This window comes from Struthio camelus, chromosome 2 (genome assembly GCF_040807025.1).
Source record: "Struthio camelus isolate bStrCam1 chromosome 2, bStrCam1.hap1, whole genome shotgun sequence".
NCBI lineage: Eukaryota > Metazoa > Chordata > Aves > Struthioniformes > Struthionidae > Struthio > Struthio camelus.
Genome location: NC_090943.1, coordinates 53,004,799 through 53,025,230, shown reverse-complemented (window position 1 = coordinate 53,025,230; position 20,432 = coordinate 53,004,799). Strand labels below are relative to the sequence as shown.

At 40.4% G+C, this 20,432-nt stretch overlaps 1 protein-coding gene across 2 annotated transcripts in view; it reads right to left on the bottom strand.

Moving 5' to 3' along the window:
• Positions 1-13,498: 13,498 nt before the first annotated feature.
• Positions 13,499-20,432, bottom strand: part of PDCD6IP (programmed cell death 6 interacting protein) — a 32,155-nt gene continuing 25,221 nt past the window's right edge. For both annotated transcript variants that reach the window (XM_068935732.1, XM_068935731.1), the window contains exons 14-18: positions 18,914-19,048; positions 17,960-18,054; positions 15,453-15,585; positions 14,949-15,145; positions 13,499-14,183 (exon numbers count right to left, since the gene is read on the bottom strand). In XM_068935732.1, coding sequence (XP_068791833.1) covers positions 14,015-14,183; positions 14,949-15,145; positions 15,453-15,585; positions 17,960-18,054; positions 18,914-19,048 — 729 coding nt within the window. In that variant the 3' untranslated portion in view covers positions 13,499-14,014. The remainder of the gene's footprint in view (positions 14,184-14,948; positions 15,146-15,452; positions 15,586-17,959; positions 18,055-18,913; positions 19,049-20,432) is intronic.

The following is a 20,432-nucleotide window of genomic DNA, read 5'->3' as shown; positions in this document are numbered from 1 at the left end:
GGAGATGGGGATTCAGACTCCAGGGACCGGGACAGTAAAAGTCGCCTTGGCTTTTATCTAGTGTCATCATGATCTTGTCTGTAGTGCAAGAACTTTGAACCAAAACGCGTTTTTAGCTACATTTTGAGAACACCCGTACTGTTGATTCAGAAGACTTGGAAAGCACCAGGTAGACCGATCAAGTATTTGCACCAGCTACAGAGAGACACTTTTACCAAAACTGTAACACAGAATCTAAAACTTGCGATGCTTCAGAGGAGGAATAACTGCACCAACCCACTGACACTAAAAGGCCATCTGGAAAGAGGAAGAAGTTCTCCAAAACCATCAACACTGAGGCACTGCAGGATGCTGACAATGTTTGCATCCAATGACTGCACTAGGCTCAGAGACCTGTTTCTGTTTTTAACCTGCTGTCATAAATTAGTGTGTCTTTAAGAGGTGGGACCCAGACGACTGGTTATCTTGTATTCAGGAGGGATGAGGAAAGCCAGAAATTAGGATTTTTGTACAGGATGCCCAGTTCTCCTCTGACCCAGCCTTAGTTAGCAGATCTTAGAGACCTTAGAAGTTCTGCAACTGACTGGAAATTGAAAATATCTCATTTCCTTTTGCAAGTGAGTGGCTGTATGAGTGAGATGAGGCATAACTCAGTGGTACACAGAGCACTGCCTGAAACTGCGCTGCTGAGGAGCGAGTTTTAGTCTCTTCTCCGTTTATTAACTTTGTCTTCAGATTTTCATGAAGCAGCGTCCTAAATTCTGGTTAAGCTGATATATAATTAAGAGAAGAAGAAATTTCAGATTTTTCCCCTCCACCCCTAATTCGCCAAACTGGTGAGAGGAAAAACAGAGCCCAGAGCTGCAGTTTTTCTCTCTCCGCAGCTGGTGTGCACTGGGCCCCCCCTGCCGCCCGGCATGACGGCAACCCTCCTCCCTTTGTTCAGCCCTCGTGCTGGAGCAACGGTGCTGGGGAGGAAAGGAAGACCTTTTCCAAAAAGAACGTATTGGGGAATAAGCTAACCTCTGCTACAGAGAGACATTGCGCGTTTTTGATTGTCGATAATAAAGGCATTTGAAAGCTCATTGCACCTTCAAGTGTTTAACATCTTGAAGGTTAGCTCAGTACATTCCTCCAAAGGATTGCTGGTGCAGAATTAACCATAACATACCTCAGCTCTTGCACAGGCAGCATCGCTTCCGATATCTTCAAAGATAGCTGCATGAATCAGGAGGATTATTGTGGCATTAGCTGCTCTGATTGCATTCCCTACAGTTTAATAATAAGAGCACTGAGACTGTAGGTGTATCAATAGAGTTTTAGATTTGTGAGCAAGGAAATTTGGGGGTTATTAGCAGAATGTGAGAAAAGAAAAGGTCACACGCTCAAATGTGCCTCTCAGGATGCAGCTGACATATTCTTTGGGGCAAGATAAGTGATTTCTCAGCATAGTACCGTGACTTTTTTGATGAGAAACAATAGGGACTTTGTTAGGAAAGCTGTAGATTGATCCTGTCACATACTCATAAAAAAAATAAGGCAACCACATTTTGTGATCTCTCCCTTTTAAAAGTATTAGTTAAGGTCTGTGCATATTTTGTTACACCTATTTTTCTGCAGATATCTACAGTGATAATTGCATTAGCTCCAGAATTTTTTTAGTCGGTAAGAAGAAAAGCTTATTTTTATAGAAATAAGAAAGCTAGAAAACAGGGTCACAGCAGAAAAGGTGGCTATTAGCTGACCTATCGTTCCTTCTGTCTACTGTTTTTCCCCAAGGAAGCATTCGGCTCTTTCTGTGGAAACTTTTTGGTCGATACTTTATGGAACAGAGCAGAGATGTAGCTGAAGAAGCTTACTGCTAAAATTACAAGCTACCAATGAGATTAAACATATTTTTCAAAGGCAAATCTAGTGAAGATAATACAGAAGTTTACAATGCTATTGTTCCAGCTCCCTGTGCTTGCTAAAGTGCAGAAGACAATCTGTAGTTGCTTATTTTGTATCTAAGCAACTGTCAGACTCTATATCTACTAATAAGAAAGGGTATAATTATATGCTGCTACTTTAATTAGCAGCAGATGCCTATGTTTATGAAATAAAACGTAAGATTTTTCTGAAGTGCAGAATCTTGCTTATACGCAATTCGCTAGTGCACTTTGGTAGGCTTTTAAAGGCATTGTTTGGCATCTTACCCAGGGCAGGGCACGGTGGGTGGCTCATGCAGGGCAGACGACAGGGCTCGGGGCTCAGCTGTCCCCTACTCCTGTTGGGTAGGGCTGCAAGGTGAGGAAAAATCCCTATAGGACTTGTATTGCAGTGCTCCCCGTGCTGGGGTGAAGCAGGTGCTTGGGGGCATCATGGGAGCGCAGAGATCCTCCAGCGCTCCGGCAGCGCACTTCAGGCCCCACATTTCGGGGCCCCTGCGGCTGCCTGCTGCTGAAGATGGCCACGGAGCGGCCTCCATGGGAGGAATCCTTCCCGCGCTCCCCTGACCTCTTCGAGGTGCTTCAGCAGCACGTGGTGATGCAATGCAGCATTTTTCTTCAGAAAAATAGCAACAGGGGCTGTTTCTGACAGTCCTCCCTTGCCTCTAAGAGGGAAGGAGCACCAGCAAAACAAACTGAAATGCACAATCTCTTTCAGAAACACAAGCACATGCAGCAAGTAGATGGGAACAACTCTGTACAGGATGAGAAACAGTTGTTAGACGAGTCTCTAATTTCCATTATTCAGTATTTTTAGCTTTGTTTCCATGGAAACAGCACTTGTGCAATCATGCTGTCCTGCGAGCGAGCGAATGCATGCACGCACGTGTATCTCTGTCCGGGTATTTCTCACCTCTCCTGGCCTCCAGCAACTGTGAACAGATTTGCCAGCAAAGCTGAGGTTTACAGGATAATCAGACGCAACCAATTCTGTGAAAACATCCAGGTGAAAAGGAAAAAGAGATCTTACAAGTTCCTCAGTTAAGGAAACCTCAGCAGACACTGGAGAACCGATGTGAGAGGAGAAGAACAGAGAAGTCGCCCCTAAATGCTGCAGCTACAGGCCTTGCCCTGCCGCTCACGCTCTCCAGAGAAAGACAATGGAAGTAGATGCCAAAATTCAGCCCTTCTCTTTGTTCCTCTGAAAGGAGCTGTTGCGCTGCCTCTCACAGCAACGTCCGTGAGAGAAATAAAGGGCAAGTCAGAATCATCAGTCCAAGTTAGGGACAAACGCTGGGTGTCTGTTACTACCTTTCTCATTTCAGGATGACACAAAATCTTTAAGCATACTTTTATATTCATAGCCTTTATGCCCCTCCATCACACTTGTTAGTCCAATTACAAGAATTAAGTTACACAAGAGTGCGCCCTGGTAGGCTATAAGCACAGGCAAGTGTATAACCCATAACCTTTGTCTTCCTTTACTGCACTTCCCAATCCCTAATCTGCTCTCAGCAAGAACTGGCAGCCATTTCTCTGTTCGCTGCAGCAGAGCTGTCAGCAGAAACACACACCAGATGCTTCCCCCCAGAGCTCAGTTTTGCTCTCGCTCCTAGTCTGTGGCTCACCCTCAAAATTCAAGGTCACTCCAATAGAAAAAGTTTGTATTTGTTTTTTCCATACACAATATTAATGCACAGTGTGGAAAGCAGTGCTGCCTTAGCAGATATTCCTAAGAGCACATATGGAGCCAGAGGAATCTTGTTGAATGAGACACCTGCTATCCGGAGCATTAGCATTTATTCAAAGTCTTTAGTGGCTAGTTTCTGATGTAGGATATTTGTCACGAAGCCCCATCAGCCTCACCTTGAACACACTCCAAGAAACCATCCGTGCTCGAGGGTAGCCTTATAAAACCACTATGACCTGTATTAATCAGTGTTTTGGAAGTGGAAAATGACTTTATTTAAACCCATGATCAAAGTGATGTGAATGTCTGTTTAGCAATACTTTCACATTATCCTCTTTGCCTCAGGGGCTTTGTACCTTCTGCTACACACACGCAAACACACTATGCAGTTTTTATAATCCGTGCACAAGTAGCATTCGGTAACATGGTACAATCTACTGAGAGCATTCGAAATACCACCACATTCCTGCCACACTGATGGGTAACACGGTATGAATATTATCGGAGCTGCGCAGAGAACAGATCCCCTCGCATGATCCCAAACGATGGCAATTGCAACCTAAGGGGAGAGTATGCAAAGGCACGTGAAGTTTCTGCTTATGCCACCCTGAACTTCCAGCTCAGCTCCTCCTGCCCCTCTCCAAGGTGGATGATAGCAGCTGCCACAAAGCCACAGCAGGTTAAAAGCCAGCCCAGAGAGGCATAAAATAAATTCTCCTAGTTCTTCCTCTGCCGTAACCAGTCTGTGGCAGAGCATGTGGCATTCAGGGTCCTACCATCAGCTACACATCACTGCAGAAGTTGGTGAGGATCCAACAGCACCATCATCTCCCAGACACTTTGCCTCCAGTATTGAACAGCGTTGGCAGAGTTGTCCAAAGCTGCAGCCCTTCTCAAGAGGGGAGGAAGGGGAAGATTCTCGTCGCCTTTTTTTTTTTTTTTAAAAAAAAAAGAGATTAAGATAAATATTTTGTGCAACTGTATGCAGCAAGGTTATTAAGTGACAATGTAGGTCACTGCTATCAGTATTTCAGCTGACCTACTGGCCTTCTGCTTCTTAATGCGAAATAACGGCCGTGAAAAGTTTGGGGATTGCTTCATTGTTATGCCCCATTGACAACCCTGTAGTAAAATACCACATGCTTAACATAACCAAAGGCTTAAAAAGAACAAAAAATCCAAATCCATAAATCCACAAAACTGTGTTCTACGGATTTAAAGGTAGGGTCGAGACTTCTCAAATATCTTCACAACAATCTCCTCTTATAGCCCAGCTAAACTTTTTCTTCTGTAAGTTTGTATCGTTTCATCTTGACCCTTAACAAAGCCATTGAAAATTTTCCACACAAAACTGATGATGGCATCGAGATACAGGGATTTAACAGCAGTGCAGTATATGTTGGGTGATTTGATTTTATAATTTTATGTCTTTCCATGTAATGCCACCTAGTGTTAAGAAATTGCCAGCCCCTCTAGATTATCTGTCTCTTTTTTTTTATTTAGGCAGACTGTAGATGCAACACAAAGTTTTGTTTACTTTAACGCTACAGGAAAAGAAGTGTTTCATTGTGGCCATATGAGAACACTGGAAATCAGCAAAACACCACACAGTTTCTTTGCTGCTTCTACATCTGTTTCTGTAGTAGATCACATTCTCTTTTTCTGTTTATGGAAATTAATAATCACTGGAAACCACTGACTAATTAAAAAAAAATAAAAATAAAGAACTACACCCGATAGAACAGGGACTGCTCCCTCACTAACAAAATGCAACTAGTGACAGCAGGAGGCTGCGTGGAGAAGAGAGTTGAGCTTTCTTATTTAAGTAAGAAACTCCATCTGCTTTGAGATGCTCCCACTAGTCCCCCACTAGTTCTTGGGCTTCCATGTCTTCACCTGCTGCGTTTCCTTTCCTTTATAGGCTCCGGGTTTCACATCAACCCTTCCCATCCCCAGAAGCAGAGGGCCTGGCATGTAAGCACCTACTTTGATGCCTCTACACCTGTTGGTCACTCCATGTATGATCCTACTCATTTCTAAAATGTGATCCCCCCTACCGCCGTACCCTGCCTGTGCCAACACTGTCAAATCCATGGATCTGTGGCATCTTTCCTCTTTTCTCTCACAAACCCTCTTTGGCCAACACCAGCTCCAGCTTTCATCCACTCCTTCAGATGACCATACATCTTTTGATCCACTGGAAACCATGCTCTCGTTCCATTCCTTTCCTTACCATTACTTCTCCCCACAAAGGAGGGGGGCAAAAACATTTCTTTCCTTCACCTTTAAAATCCATTTCTGGAACTGCCTATACAGCTGAAACTCCATCTCCTTTTATTACTGTTGCCCTGAACTCTTTCTTCTGTTTCAGTTGATGCTTAAGCCCTGTGAACTTGAGCTCTGTTTTCTGTGCACCACAGAAAACATTATCTTTTATGACTTGTTTCTGTCCAAAGCCTGGGGCCCTTCTTTCACGCTTCCTCCTCTTTTTAAATTCATTTGATAAGCCACCTAACACTCTTTTTCTTAACACTCCGCTGTCCCTCAGCTTTCCTGCCATTTTCCCCTGCCTCTTGCCCCAGCCTCTCTGATCTCTTTGACACGTTTCCCATCTTTAAGTACTTTTTTCCCACCACATGATGTAACATCTGCTGTTATGAACTGCCCCACCTGTGGGTTACTTCCACCACACCTTTCTCCTGCTGGTAACATACATCCTCCTGGGCACTCCTTAACTGCTGAAAAAGTGATCTTCGTCTTTCCGCTTCCACCCTCTGTCCCTGTGAACACAATATCGGCATCCCTGCCTTTGATATGGTATGTGAGAACGATAGGGTGGCCATCTATGTGTGATTTTTTGAGGGGAGGGAGGCCAGGAAGGGAGTTCAGTGCTTCAATTTCACTGCAAGTTTTACGAAATCTGCCTGTTTAGCAGTGTACTGAACTCTTTAGTTCAAGTCATGTATTTGCTCAAATCTGGTCCAGGATGTTGATGATGGAATTTGGGATGGCTGGATTTTCATGTCTGAAAGTGTCCCTCGCAGGGTGCAATCATGTGAAAATCTTTCACCACAAAGACTGTCAGGTACTAAAGAAGGTTGCCCAGAGAAGGTTTTTGCAATATCCATCCTTGGTGGCTTTCAAAATCGGGCTAGATAAAGCACTGAGTAGCCTGGTCTGATCTCACAGCTGACCCTGCTTTGAGAGGGAGGCTGGACTTGAGGACTGTCTGAGAACCCTTCCAACCTGAACTATCCTACGATCACTTTGGAAACCAATCCCTTTCCTAGCCACCCGCTACCATCCTTGAGGAGCGGAGCTGTGATTGCAGTTTTGTGATGAGCACACTAGCCTGCAGATGGGGACAGAGCAGAGACATTTTCTTTCAGACCTAGGCTGAATTATGAAGCTACACTTCCAGCTCTCTTTTTCTGCTCCCGCTGTCAGAAAGGGTCGTGCTGGTGCCCCTCACCTACTTTGCTGCAATATCCTTCCATTGCAGCAGCAGTTTAAGCCTAATGAGGTAACTGCACCGCGATGGGCAAGGAGTACATGCACCATCTTTTACAATGACTCAGGTGAGGGGCTGAATTCGTAAACCGTACCGAGCCGGTTCGAAAAGAGTTTGTCCATGTATGCAGGCTACAGGTGAAAAATTCACTGAACCTGCAAAACTCTTTCTGAGCAGTAAAGTAGTTTAGGATGCCCATGAAGGCTTGGTTATCCTGTCATCTTCACAGCACAGCACAGCGCTCTAAGCCCAGTTTACGGTTTCTCAGGGTGGTGGGCATGGGAAGCTTACGTAGTTGTTTCTGTGCTACGTTGCCCCTACAACTTGGGACCCAGGCCCTGAGTCAAGTTTTCCCGAAATCTGCATTCACTTAAACTTAGCACTGCTTAATTAAAAGTCACTAGCCTGTCCTCCCACCAACATGAGTGCATAAATCTTTTTACATGCAGTCACAACAAAAAGATTATAGAGAACATTTTTCTGTTAAGTGATTTCAGACTGCCCTCTGCTGCAGATTCAGCACATAGCATCATGTCCAGGAACCTTCTCCACCACAATTTATTTTCTATGAACACTCTGTATAGGATTTCTAACAATATACAAGGCTAGCCCTTGTCTTAAATGACTATATACGGCTCTTCAAAAAAATCCCAGATAGAATTAACTGGTGTCCCTTTTACATCCTTTTAGCAAGCTTATTCTGTTTTAGGAATTCAGAACATATGAGTTTAAAAAGATAAAATCAAGCTGTCCAACAAGGTTTGGCAATGAGGAGACTCCAAAATCCTTGGTAGGAAATACAAAACAGAGCAACAAAAGAGTAGTAACAATCTGTAGACACACCTCCACACAGGAAACACCACCAGCAGTTCTCAGGTGATCCAGGTCTTACCTTTACACAGTACTTGTCCCTCATAATATTCTATTTCCTCACTATCACACACTGAAATGCAGGCAGGTGGACAACAAAACAAAACACTGTAAACACTGTATTGGTCTGAATATAAGACGGGCTTATTTAAAGCAATTGTTCAACAAAAGTTGGCATTAGTAAAACCTGTACCATCTAACTAACACGAGGTAGGTAACAACCCTCCTTTCCTCCACTTTTGCCACATTGTTTTAGCACTGCCGAGAAAACTGTAGTCAAAAATGAACCCAGAAGATACTTTCTTTGCTAGAAGAGTGTTAAAAGTTTGAGGTGAGACATGAGAAGTTTTAGTCCAGAGGAGCAAAGCCTGTAATTATTAAACAACAAAGCCACAGCACAGGAACTCCTCTTCTTGCTCCTGCACTCCCTCAACCTGGATGAGGTAACGCTCCTCCTTCCTAACCCTTTCTAGGGCAGGTTTCAAGAGCCAGCCCAGTCGGGGACGATTCCCAGGAGGCAGCTGCGATATGGCCACTCAGTTTTGGCAGTTAAGAGAGCTTACCAGTTGGCCACAGGGCTGGAGAACAGGCCCAGCCATGCCACAGTCAGGTGCACCCTTCAAACAAGCTATGAACGTGCGGCTTATTGCAGAAAACTTTAAGCTTTAACAACAACTACGGCTACCGGCTTGCCGACAGGAGCCCTTGAGGTGGGCTTCCCCCAAAGCCAGAGAAGGCAGCAGTACACATTTAACAGTGCCACACTGTACTCAAAAGGTGAGCGGACATACTTATATGTTTCCAATCAAAGGTAATTAAGACCACTTACTCAGAAAAATGAGTCTCTCTCATTGCACTGTCACATGAAAAAAACCACACCACTTTCTAACCCATGAGGCATGGCAGCAAGAAGGGGAGAAACACCCAAGTTCTAAACCTGTCTGTGTTTAACTTTTCAGACATCTACTTCCAAGAAAAACACTTCCACCACTGCCTCAGAGGGTGGTCTGCTGCAAGTTCTTCATCTGCCCAGCAGAGGCAGCTTTGCTTTAATTTAAAATAAACAAACACGCCGTGGAAGGAATTACTCAATAGCCTTATGTATAGGGCACTCCACATACCTTGCCACTGTTTCAACAAGCCTTATACGAAAGTCAGAATTGTGCAATTCAGAGTTACTGCTGATAATGCCGAGATCCACCCTATAATCAATCGCCTGATGGTGAGGTGACAAGAGAGGGGAGCCCGAATACCCCAAAGGCAAGAGAATGGATTTGAATCTGGACCTCCCAGATCCTGGATGAGTTTCCTAGCCAAAGGCTGTCAGCTAAAACCACCTCCATTTCTTCCACCGTTTATGAACCTCCTCTGACCTTTTTCTCCCTCTCCACCAGCTTGAATATATATAAATTCAACCCAAAGTCACGGAGCATCAGATCAGCATAATTTTACTTGAATTAATCGCGTCAAAAAACGGCACTAGAGCGATAACGTGTTAGGAAAGTCCTGCAAAGCAGCTGCTAATGTTCTAGTGGGATTCTCTAAAAGCTCTGTTATTCCAAGAGGCATTGAAAGGAAAATAGATACACGTACAAAGAGCCATTGAATAGGAGAGCAAGGTTTAAAATACCATACAGTTTATGTTTGGTTAACTTCTCCATGTGAAAGTCGGGTTTACTTCTTTCCACAAGTCTGTGACCAGCTTTAGACTAACCTGGTGACTACCTTTATTAAGATGCAAGATGGATTTGGCTTGCAAGGGCCTGTGCCCGCACTTAGTTAGCTACTTCAGCCTCTAAAAAAGGGTGGCTGCGTGCAACCTGCCTGCTGGAAACGGCCCTCGGACTTCCTTAACTGCCCAGCCACGCACAGAAATTGTTTGGGAAAAGCACTAGCTGCAAGAGACCAAATTCTGCAAACACTCTAGCAGCTTACTAGCATGGAGCATTTTATCCCAGCACCCAGGAATACTTGAATTTAAAAATGAAAATGCAGCCAGAAAAACCTATGTTTTTCTGAATATAAAGTTTTCAGCTATTTTGTCAGAACACATAAGCATGAGACTTTAAGCACTTAGAATAGATTAAGAAAAATATTTAAATAAAATCAGAAATCTAGCAGTGTTAAAACTGTCATGAAAGCTACACCAATTTCTTAAATAATAAATGATGACCACTATAAATACATTCAAGTTGTAATAAATCTAAAAAGCTAGCAGCTACAGTGACACTAAAAAGCCCTAAATCCTCGTTTCCCTATAAACAGTACATAAATAAACAATCTTTGTGTTGCTCTGCCACGATAGCTCATTTTCCAAAAACCACAACTTTTAAAGTTTAACTAAACAACGAAGTCTCAGAAATTAAGATAGCTTTATTCAGTAGTATACAACCAGAACTTTAAATTGCAAGCACTCTGTCTAGCCTACTTTACTGATCCATTAAGATAACATAAACATGCCAGAAAAATCGATCCCGAAATTTAAGTCAATTCAGAACTGTATACATTAAAAACAAACAAACAAACAAACAGAAACAAGTACATCACTCAACTAATGGAAAGAAAAGCTTTATTTTAGTAAGAATTTTCATACTTTTTCCAGCTACCTAGCAATTGGTGACAGCGTTTCAGAATGTCCAGCCCCAAATATTGCCTCAACATACTTTGAAAAAGCAATGGAGTACTCTCTGCATAACTTGGGACTAGTTCATGCAGATCAGCCCTAAAAGGCACTCAAAAGAATTTCTATAACCTATTTGGAGACACAGCGAAAAAAACTTCATTAGCTGACAACGTAGAAATTAGTGGTCAGGAAAGACATATTACCTTTCCACATTATCTGAAGTCACATTAAAAAAAAAAGTTAAGAAATTGTAAATTGAGGAAAGACCTACTGTCCCTGCAAGAGTTTGGTGTTTCACTGATAATCCATAATCTGCTTCATAAAACTTGCATAAGAAAAATGAGACAAAAATAAATGTTTGACTTCAAAGCCTCTGAAGGGACACGACAGCAGACTTTTATCCATGGAGTAAGTGCAATAAACGTGATAGTATTCAGTCTACTAAAAAAAAAAAAAAAAACCCACACACCACCATCACAAAAAAAAAAAAACCCAACAACTCTCCGAGTGCTCTTGGGGGCCTTTTATCCGCTGTGACAAGTTAACTTATCTGTGTCCTTACTGGCCTTTAACGCCCTTGCCCAGCGTAACCAGGCTGCTGTTAGTCATATGAAAGCCAGCCTAACAAGAGTTCATGAAAACAAACTCCGACTCAGACTTTCTAAAGGCAGAAGGACCTCACTATTTCCTCCTCATTTCATCAAAGGGAAACACCTTCCATCAACTCAGGGTATAAATACTACTGCCAGGATTTAAACATGGCTGTTACAGGGCAGCAGCTGCACGGTAAAGCAACTGCATCTACACAGGCTCCTGGTCGACCCAGTAGCCGATACACGAAGTACACTCACGGCAGCATAACTTGCTTGGGGAGCCCGTAACTCGTTATTGTGCTTTGCAAAGTGGCCCTCTGAAGCTAGAGTACTGAAGAGAGAAGTCATGAAATCTGGTTTTCTAACTCATTTTTTTAATAAACTATAGAAGAACAAGTTAACATTTCAACCACAGCCATGACAGCTGCATGCTTAGAAGTAGATACATGCATCTCTCTGGATTTTTCTGTTCTTTTCTAAAAAGAACTCAAAAAAATGTTATGTGAAAGCTGAATGTAATGCATAGATTTCTATACACATTCAAATAATAGCAGACCAAAACAAGCAGTACCATAACTGAAAAATGTTTTAACAATGATTTAAGATCTATGAAATTTTACTAGAAAATTTCAATTCCAGTAATCTTTATGCTAAACAAGTTACATTTTTATACTGCATTAAAACAAGTTTTATAGATTGAGACACCAGAATCAAACTTACCTACACAATAGCCCAAAGGCTCTAAAGTAGTAGAAACTAGAACTTAGGAGGCTACATTAGACTCGTACTTGCTGACATCAACACAGAAGTTAATGAAAAACTACTGTTTTTCCAGTTAGAGTAAAATCAGGTTCTGATTGTTGGTTCAAAACAATTACCCACCTAACTTTTTCTCATTGTCCTCACTTGCATCTTACATATTATTGTTACTAGGGAAAAAATTGGGGAAAGGGGTTCCTGTCCCTCCCCTTTCAGATATGTTTATAAAGAAACACAAAGCACCTATCCTCGAGCACTGTTGTATCTACAGTGCTGCACTCCTCTATTTCATCCTGTACCACACATCCCTAAGCTTCTATGCGGTTAACAGATTTGCTTAGGATTGGATTTTCACATTATACGTTTCTATGAGTGATGCTTACTTTTCACCTTTTTCATCTGTATTTTCTTCAGGGGTGGAGAAGTATTAAAGACAGGTAGTCTTCACACAGTAATGGGAGCGATCGCACACAGTAAGAAAGATTTGAGACAGAAAGGAAGGAGCTCATATGAATATATACGTCGCTTTCTTTAAGTGGAAAAGCATTCAAGATCCAGCGAGTTTTCCACGCAGATGCTACAATAACTGCCACTCTCTAAAACTCTGCATTAAGATACACCTTGATATTTTTACCAGGCACTTAAATAGAGGGGGGGAAAAAAAAAAGTGACATTTAACACAGGCATTTTGATGGCTATTTTGTAAGACCAGAGTATCTTGTATAAAGCAGTCGGGGGAGTGGGGAAACCTGCTCTACAGCACCAAATAATTCATGTAAAGGGCTAAAAGATTACAGAGTCCCTTACTAGACAAGCATGTAGAAAAATGACAGAAAGATGTTTAGGAAATATTTGGTAGAAGCTATTAACCACAAGCTTATATTCTTCACTGACTAACACAATATGTAGTGCAAGGTTATTAATTCCTTGAGAAGATGGATCCAAAACTAAATATTCAACATTTTTAATTTACAAGAAGATAAAAAATTTTTCCCACCATAAAACAAAACCAAAAAACCTTAACTGATAACAAGCTCCCTGAGGGGCATGCCTTGTTTTGAGCTCATTTCAAGGGAAAAAAGTGATCATTCAAAAACAATCTGAAAAGCTCCAACAATCACTAGTTTCCCTATTTTGCGTCATTACAAATTTCTGAGCAACTTTTCTTTGGAAAAAGTGGGTTATCACCAACCAGTCACTGGTCCTGTAAGAGGAACGCACAGTAAATGGCTTGATCTCTCTTCTTTAAACAGGATTCTGGAGAGGAGAGAAACTGTTTCTTAAAAACCGTAATGAACACCTACCTTTTAGTCCAATATACTTCAAAGTTATAGGAAAATTCTACCCACAAGACCTCATCTACCACCATTTAAAAGGCTAATTACAGACTGTCACAAACACATAGATTCAAAAGAAAAGAGGTGGAAATTCAGTTGTAAGGTTTAAGCATTTGGGAAATTACTTGTATATTACAGCCAAGTACAAGTCAAGGGACAAATGAAAAAAAGAGACACAGAATACCTCTTATGGCAATGAGAATACAAAGTGTTTAAACTGTTCTTACGTCATTTATTTTTTTACTGATGATTTACAAGGCCTTGATTATTAGACAAAATAGCATATCTTAACCAACCTCAGAAAAAAACCTGATAAAATATAGAAGGAAATGATATATAGTTCCATAGAATATATCACACCCAGTGCACGCATCACTTAAGTTTTTCTCATCAGATCCCAACCCTTATTTACAGGGTTTTTGCAAAGAAATATTTTGGTCAAGTCAGTGTAGTGTACAGTTTCAAACCACTAAGTCAGGCTCTAATTCTGACACCATCCTACAGTCTCTACTGCTGCAGCAGATCTTCCAAAGTTTTTAGTGTAATCAAAAACTGATCTAGATATTTTTGAGCAGTTAACAATAGACAAAGAGTTATAGACTGCATACAGTTCAGTATGATACATTAACTGGAGCTAAAGTTTTAGTAGGTTTATTGCAAATTTCTCCCAAATTTTAACAAGCAAAGTGTCTTTGCAAATACATTATTGCTGTGGATAATAAGGCTGCTGAGGAAAAGGGTATCCAGGTTGTTGAGGTCCTGGATATGGTGCTTGTCCAGGGTTTTGATATACAGGTGAAGGTGCATACGGCAGATTATACTGGCCATACATGTATGTATTATAGCCCATCGGCATTGGCATCTGGCAATACCTGCATGGAAAAACAAAAAACAAAACAAAAAAACAATTAGTTCCCGAACACTGATGTTAATTATTTGCAAAAACAGGTAACTCATTAATAGACACAAATAAGACATGGAATCACTGCATGTGCAGCAGAAAATGTGGTAACTTTCAAGGATCAAACAGGAAAAAAAAAAAAGTTAGAACAGAAACGCAGACACAAAATGGAGGAAAGCAACTAGCTGGAAGTAGGAGGACTGGTCTAAATCAGCTCTCTCATATTTAGAATTATTCTATTTAACGTATTGTGCGTATTGTGCATTTACGGAGCCTGCTACTTCGACAGCAACTGCCTCCACTTCCTTGTGATGACTCCAAAAGGATGAAGAAAAAGCATAAGCAGAAAGCTTGCTACTCCACTGAAACTCATTCTGTATTTTTTGCTGTCTCTAACATCATACAAAAATTTGGTAAATGACGTAGGCCAACATTTATGAGATAAGCAAAGCCAACTGACTACCCAAGGGCTGGCAGCAGTCCAAGGCAAGAAGAACTGTAGTCCCATCCTCCTTCCCCTTAAAACAAAAAAACAAACAAAAACGACAACAAATGGCCCCAGCAAATCGTCCCAACAGGACTTACATGATTAAAACTGAAAAATCATCATGCCTCAAGAACACTAAACACATCTCCTTTAACTGTTACAATAAGTGATTTAAATGTCACATGCAAGAAAACAAGTGCTTCAGATTACAAGATAATGCATAATTATGTAAATACTCCCATAGCTTACCCTGGGTAACCTGGGTAAGTTGGGTAAGGAGGTCCCTGTGGCTGTGAGGGTGCAGTGTTTGTTGTAGGTGCACTGGCTGCTGGACTAGCAGCAGGAGGAGCTGCAGCAGTTCCAGAGGCTGCTGATGTAGAAGAAGGACTGCTAGCTGCAGAAATTACAGGTGGCGGCGGCCGTGCTGGTGGCTGTGGTTTAGTCCCCTAAGAAGAGACAGTGAATCAGTCTAGAGTTTCCACAGAGATTCTGTATTTACTTCCTACAGATATTATTTCAAACACTCTGGAAAGCAGTATGCTTTCCATTTCAAATCTATAAATTATGAACATTAGCACTGTATGATACAACCTTCTGCAAAGTTTTCAGACTTTTCCCTCTATTTCACTTTAACGCATTTCTAAATACATCAATACATTAAGGAGTGATATATACAAATTATAAACCAGTGCAAGTTCCAAAGTATAGATGACTTTCTGTTTTCACCACACTAATTCTGCAGCATGTACTTACTATTATAGTTCTGGGGGCTGGAGTGGGAGTCGACGACGCAGCAGGCTTACTTCCTGCAGCTGGTGTAGCCTGATAGGTAGGCAGAGGAATAGCCGGAGCACTGGGCTCCCTAGCAATGCTTTGCTGCAAATCTCTATAAAAAAACAAATGAACATACAGTTTAGTTTAAAAATTTTGTCTGTTATACGTTTTGGTAAACAGAGTTTAAAAAGGAAATAAAAGACTAAATCTAATATTTCAAACGTAATCAATATGCTAGCTCGCACTAACTTTGGAGTCCAAGTCACTTTCATCAGAGAAACAATCCTCTAGCCAGTCCTTCAATTCACTGTTACAGCTATTTTCTAACAATGTCACTCCTATGTTCAACTCAATACTGGGTATAGTTCACAGAGTTAATAAAAAGCTTTGGGAAGAGAAATTAGGAAAAAAAAAAAAAAAAACACATCAGGACACTTTTAGCAACCTGGAAGTTTGATAAGAACCTAAGAGATCCTTGGTACCATGTTATAGCTTCCAATTTTACAGTCTGCTTTTCATGAAAGCTCCTAGGAAGCAGTTCTAAGTCACACATTCGGAGGCATGTAGTATATTTCTCAAAAAAGAGATAAAGCTCAATATTTGAGATTTGGTAGATTCTGAAAAGATAGTTTAGGAAACACTTACAATTTATTAAACAGAGTATTTCCCATAAAAATATGACAGATGAGAAATATAGCAAAAAGTTACAACGAGAACTTGATACCAGGCATTCTGAAACAAAACACTGGGGAGACCGACAAAGGTACACAGCCTAGTCAGAAACAAACTACGGGCTCCTAGTACATAGCGCACGAGGGTAACTTCCAACAAGAGACTAAAACCGGTAACCTTGCGTGGGGGGAACAAACGAATGACACAGAAGATAACATTGTCTTGATGCATTGCTATATACATATATCTCAACTATTTGTTGCAGATAGTGGATTAACTATTTAATATTGCATTACCCAGAAACTATCAAAACCAAAACTTAACATCTTAGAAAGAGATATGACTAAGTGACGGAATTAACAACAAAGTGATTTTCCTCTTAAAATTCAGCAGCAAAGATCAGTGGCTTATGGAATAGTGGTAACGTTCAGAGACTGAAGTATATTTTGACCACACAGACACCAAACACACTGAACAAATGTTCTTAGAACACCGTCAAAAATATCCCTCCCATGGACAATTACGGCAAAATATCTCCAGTTTTAAATGAGCTACCATCTAAACGAATACCTTCTCCTAATGAAAATAGGTACCTCACAGCCTACTTGGTGATGCAGGGGAGAACAGAAATCCAGACAGCTGGAATTTAAATCTCAGGTTCTGAAAAATAGCATGAACGAATTTGGGGGGGGGGGGGGGGGGGGGGGCACAAAAAAAGCAATCATTTTATTCACCCTACTTGAACCTATGAGTTGAGCATACAGAAAGATGCATTTGGCAGACATGTGTTTCCCAGATCCAATTATTTCAACCTAACCTTGCTGAGAGTTTCATATTGGTGAACAGTTAATACATTAAACAGTAAAAGGATATCAAAGCAAGAAGATTCAGCTGAACGTTGTATCAACGCTAAACCTACAGCTTTAACGCTGAATGGTAACAAATTGGAAAAGTGAGATATTCAGACCTCAGCTTCAGTTAGGCCGCCCATACCTTCCAACCTGCGTGCCAGAAGGGAAAGAGAGGCGGAAGGGGTTGTATACAGTTGCTAAGAATTAATTTATAAGCACAATGCCAAAATAAATAGAGCAGTTCTACAAAAGACATGGTTAAAAAAGGTAAGATTTGAGGGTTGAGCATTTGCTTCTTGACACGGTACATGCACAGAACAACGGAAGCTTCACCAACTAAAAGTTTAGTAACAACCACACCTTTTAATGAAAGATTGTGCGCTTTGCTGAATAAGACCGATTAAAGGATAAGCCTCAGATAACACTTTGCTTTTAAAAAAGTTGAGAGCCTAAAAGTCTACACAATAATAAATTAGATGAGATCAGATGACAACGCAGATTTCTAAGAGTATCTTTTCCCTGCTGGGCACATGGGAGGCAATCCTATGCTGAAGCATTTATCTAACTTCTGAAACCAAAATGACAGCAGGGGGAAGGTTAGAGAAATCAGAAGTTCCTTAAAGGAAAAAGAATAAAACATAGGATCAACAGACACATGCTGAGAAGGATCAAGAGTGAAATCATGGTAAGAAGAAACAGACTTAGGCCAAACTGAACTGGTATATGGGAACAGCAGAATAGAATTTCAAGTAGAATTCTCTATTTAGTCCTTTGATTACTTGTCATGGAGGTGTTAATATTTAAGGGTAATATTTGTATTCTTCCTTTCTCATCCCATCAAGTAACATAATAAACCTGTCCCCAAGTCCTCAAGTAGGGTTTTGTGTTTTTTGTTTGTTTTTTTTTTTTTAAATAAACACTTAACAATTTCTACAATGCTGTAATAAAATACCAGAATCTTACTTAAGCAGTTCATCTCTTTCGGTCTTGCGAGCAAAGACAATGTCACTGCATTTGTTCTGGAATTTCAGAAGGATTTCTGTCAGCTCGTTGTAGAACTAGTGAAGAAAAAAATTGACATGCTCAATCAACACTTTCAGACTCCATACTAGCATATTTATACATACTGACCCAGTTACAAGCATTGTATTATTTCACTGCCCAGAACGTGCCATTCCAGTGGAAGTTTGCTAATACATTTGCTCTTGTTTTCGAAACCACAAATTAATCAGCTGCTGTGCAGTTGTGTGACATTACATGTATGGACATAAATGTAGTATTAAAAAAAAATAATTTAAAACAGTTGAAAATGTATTTAAAAATAGAACAAGACTTCATAATTTTAATGATGACCTACTCATTTTTAAGTGTTTTAACTGCCTTCAGTCATTTGATTTTTATAGTCGTTTCAGGACTTTTTTCCTTCAGCGGTCAGTCTGTCAATAAACCAGCAGAAGCGCTTAACATAGAAAAAATAAGACGTTTTCGGAAGTCCAAGTCAAAAAAAGTCAGCTAAATAAAACTATCCTGATCTCTCCTCATGTATGCTGTAGCAGTATATAAAACAAATTTTGCAAGGTGACCAATTATCACGGGAGAACAGATGAAATAATTCTTCTTGTAAAATGGTGAATCTGTGCACTTCTATATTAGTTACTCAGCTGTAATTAACACCTTTTCTTATTTTAATATAAACCAATGTCCACAAAAGCTTACTATTCAGATAGGAACAAAAATGTGTTTATAGCTGTCATAACAATCACAAAATTCAAGCAGCTCACTGTCCTCACTTCAACAGTAAAATCCACAAGAACGTGCCTCTCATTTAGCATGTCTGCAAAGTTCACTATGATTTATGATTCACATCTCATGGTGGAAAGAAAAAACATCCTCCCAATTCCTTAAGTATTACTGTACCTTTGTGCCTTCTTTTAAATTGGCAACAAGTTCCACAAAGTTGTCATTTGCTACAGCTAAGTTCTTCAAAACTTCTTCTCTTAAATTAGATTCATTGTTCGATTGCTTCATCTTTGAGAATTCCTGATGTGCATTCTTAAAAGGAAGAAGGGAAAAAATGAGCAGTGAAAATAATGCAACCTAGTTCCCTGTAAGATTCAGGGTCTATTGATTTTTCTCTTACTCTTTTCTTCTACTCCTTTTCCCAATATCTTACCTGTTACCTTCCAGACACACACACTGTACTTCCGGACACCTGCTAATTACCAAGTGCTGTGGCTATTTCAAAACTATACATAATTAGCTGATACCCACTGCCAGTCAGTTAATGTATCTGCTGCGTTCTGGTCTGCCTCTAGCTAATTTCCAAGTTCACACCGCAGACTCTCAGAGGAGATACTGATTAGGCTCTCTCTGCTGTATTACCCTCCATTGATGTTCCCAAAATAATACTGAGAGTTGGTGCTTTAAGGAGTTCTACCTCAAATTTGGTTGATGTTGGAAAGCTATTAAGAGGATAGGAAAGTGGAAAACTGACAGAAAAAGGATGACGCACATCTCATTTCCTTTGAAAACCAGACTTAAAAGACTATTTCACCTGCCAGAAGCAGACATCAAACTTGAACTCCAAGACACCTAAACATCAAAGAATCATCCAATCAAGATTTAAGGAGTACAGAACCCAAAGATAACTCTGAATTTAAAAATCTTGATTAACTTGGGCCACATGGTCATTTAGAAACAGTTTTCTCCTTTTCCGAAAAGTTTCTTACTGATACTGTTGCAGGTACAAGTTGTAATTAAAAGTTACAAATAAACTCACACACAACTAGCCTGTTCATAACTCAAGTTGTTGTTCTTTTTTATCCAAGCACTAAGACTTCCTCTTTTGTCAGATGTTTCAGGTACTTATTCCTACAATTAAGGTAAATTAAGGTGGAGTTTATTACCGCACTTTGGGAAATTCTCATCATTTTTTGACTTTCATGATTTTATAATATAATTTTGTACAGCGATGAGCTTCACAAACGCTGCAAGTCAAGCATCTCGTAAACTACAGTTAACAATGAACGAAAACTTACTTCAGAGACCCAAAACATCTTATAGCAGACAGTAATGGCAAGTCTCTTGTTATCCCCGAAGGAAATATATCAGGAGAGGATAAGGAAAAAAAAAAAAAAGGCAAAAACAACATGCAAAACAAAACTTCTTACACAAAGAAAGCTTCTTTCAAGGACAAAGGCATCTGCTGAACTGTACTGAGAGGTCTGAGAGAACTCACATTGGAGCTCTGCGATAGCCTGCTATAAATTCACATTTCTTTTTAATGAAGTAAAAAGGAAAAAAAAAAATGTATCCCTTAGTGATCAGGGGACTAAAGGTGTAACAACCATTCTATGACAGAGTCATAAGCAAGACAGAGCAGAAAGCAAGCAAAGATTTTTACAGCACTGGGAAGGTAGAGGAATTCTTGCTACTA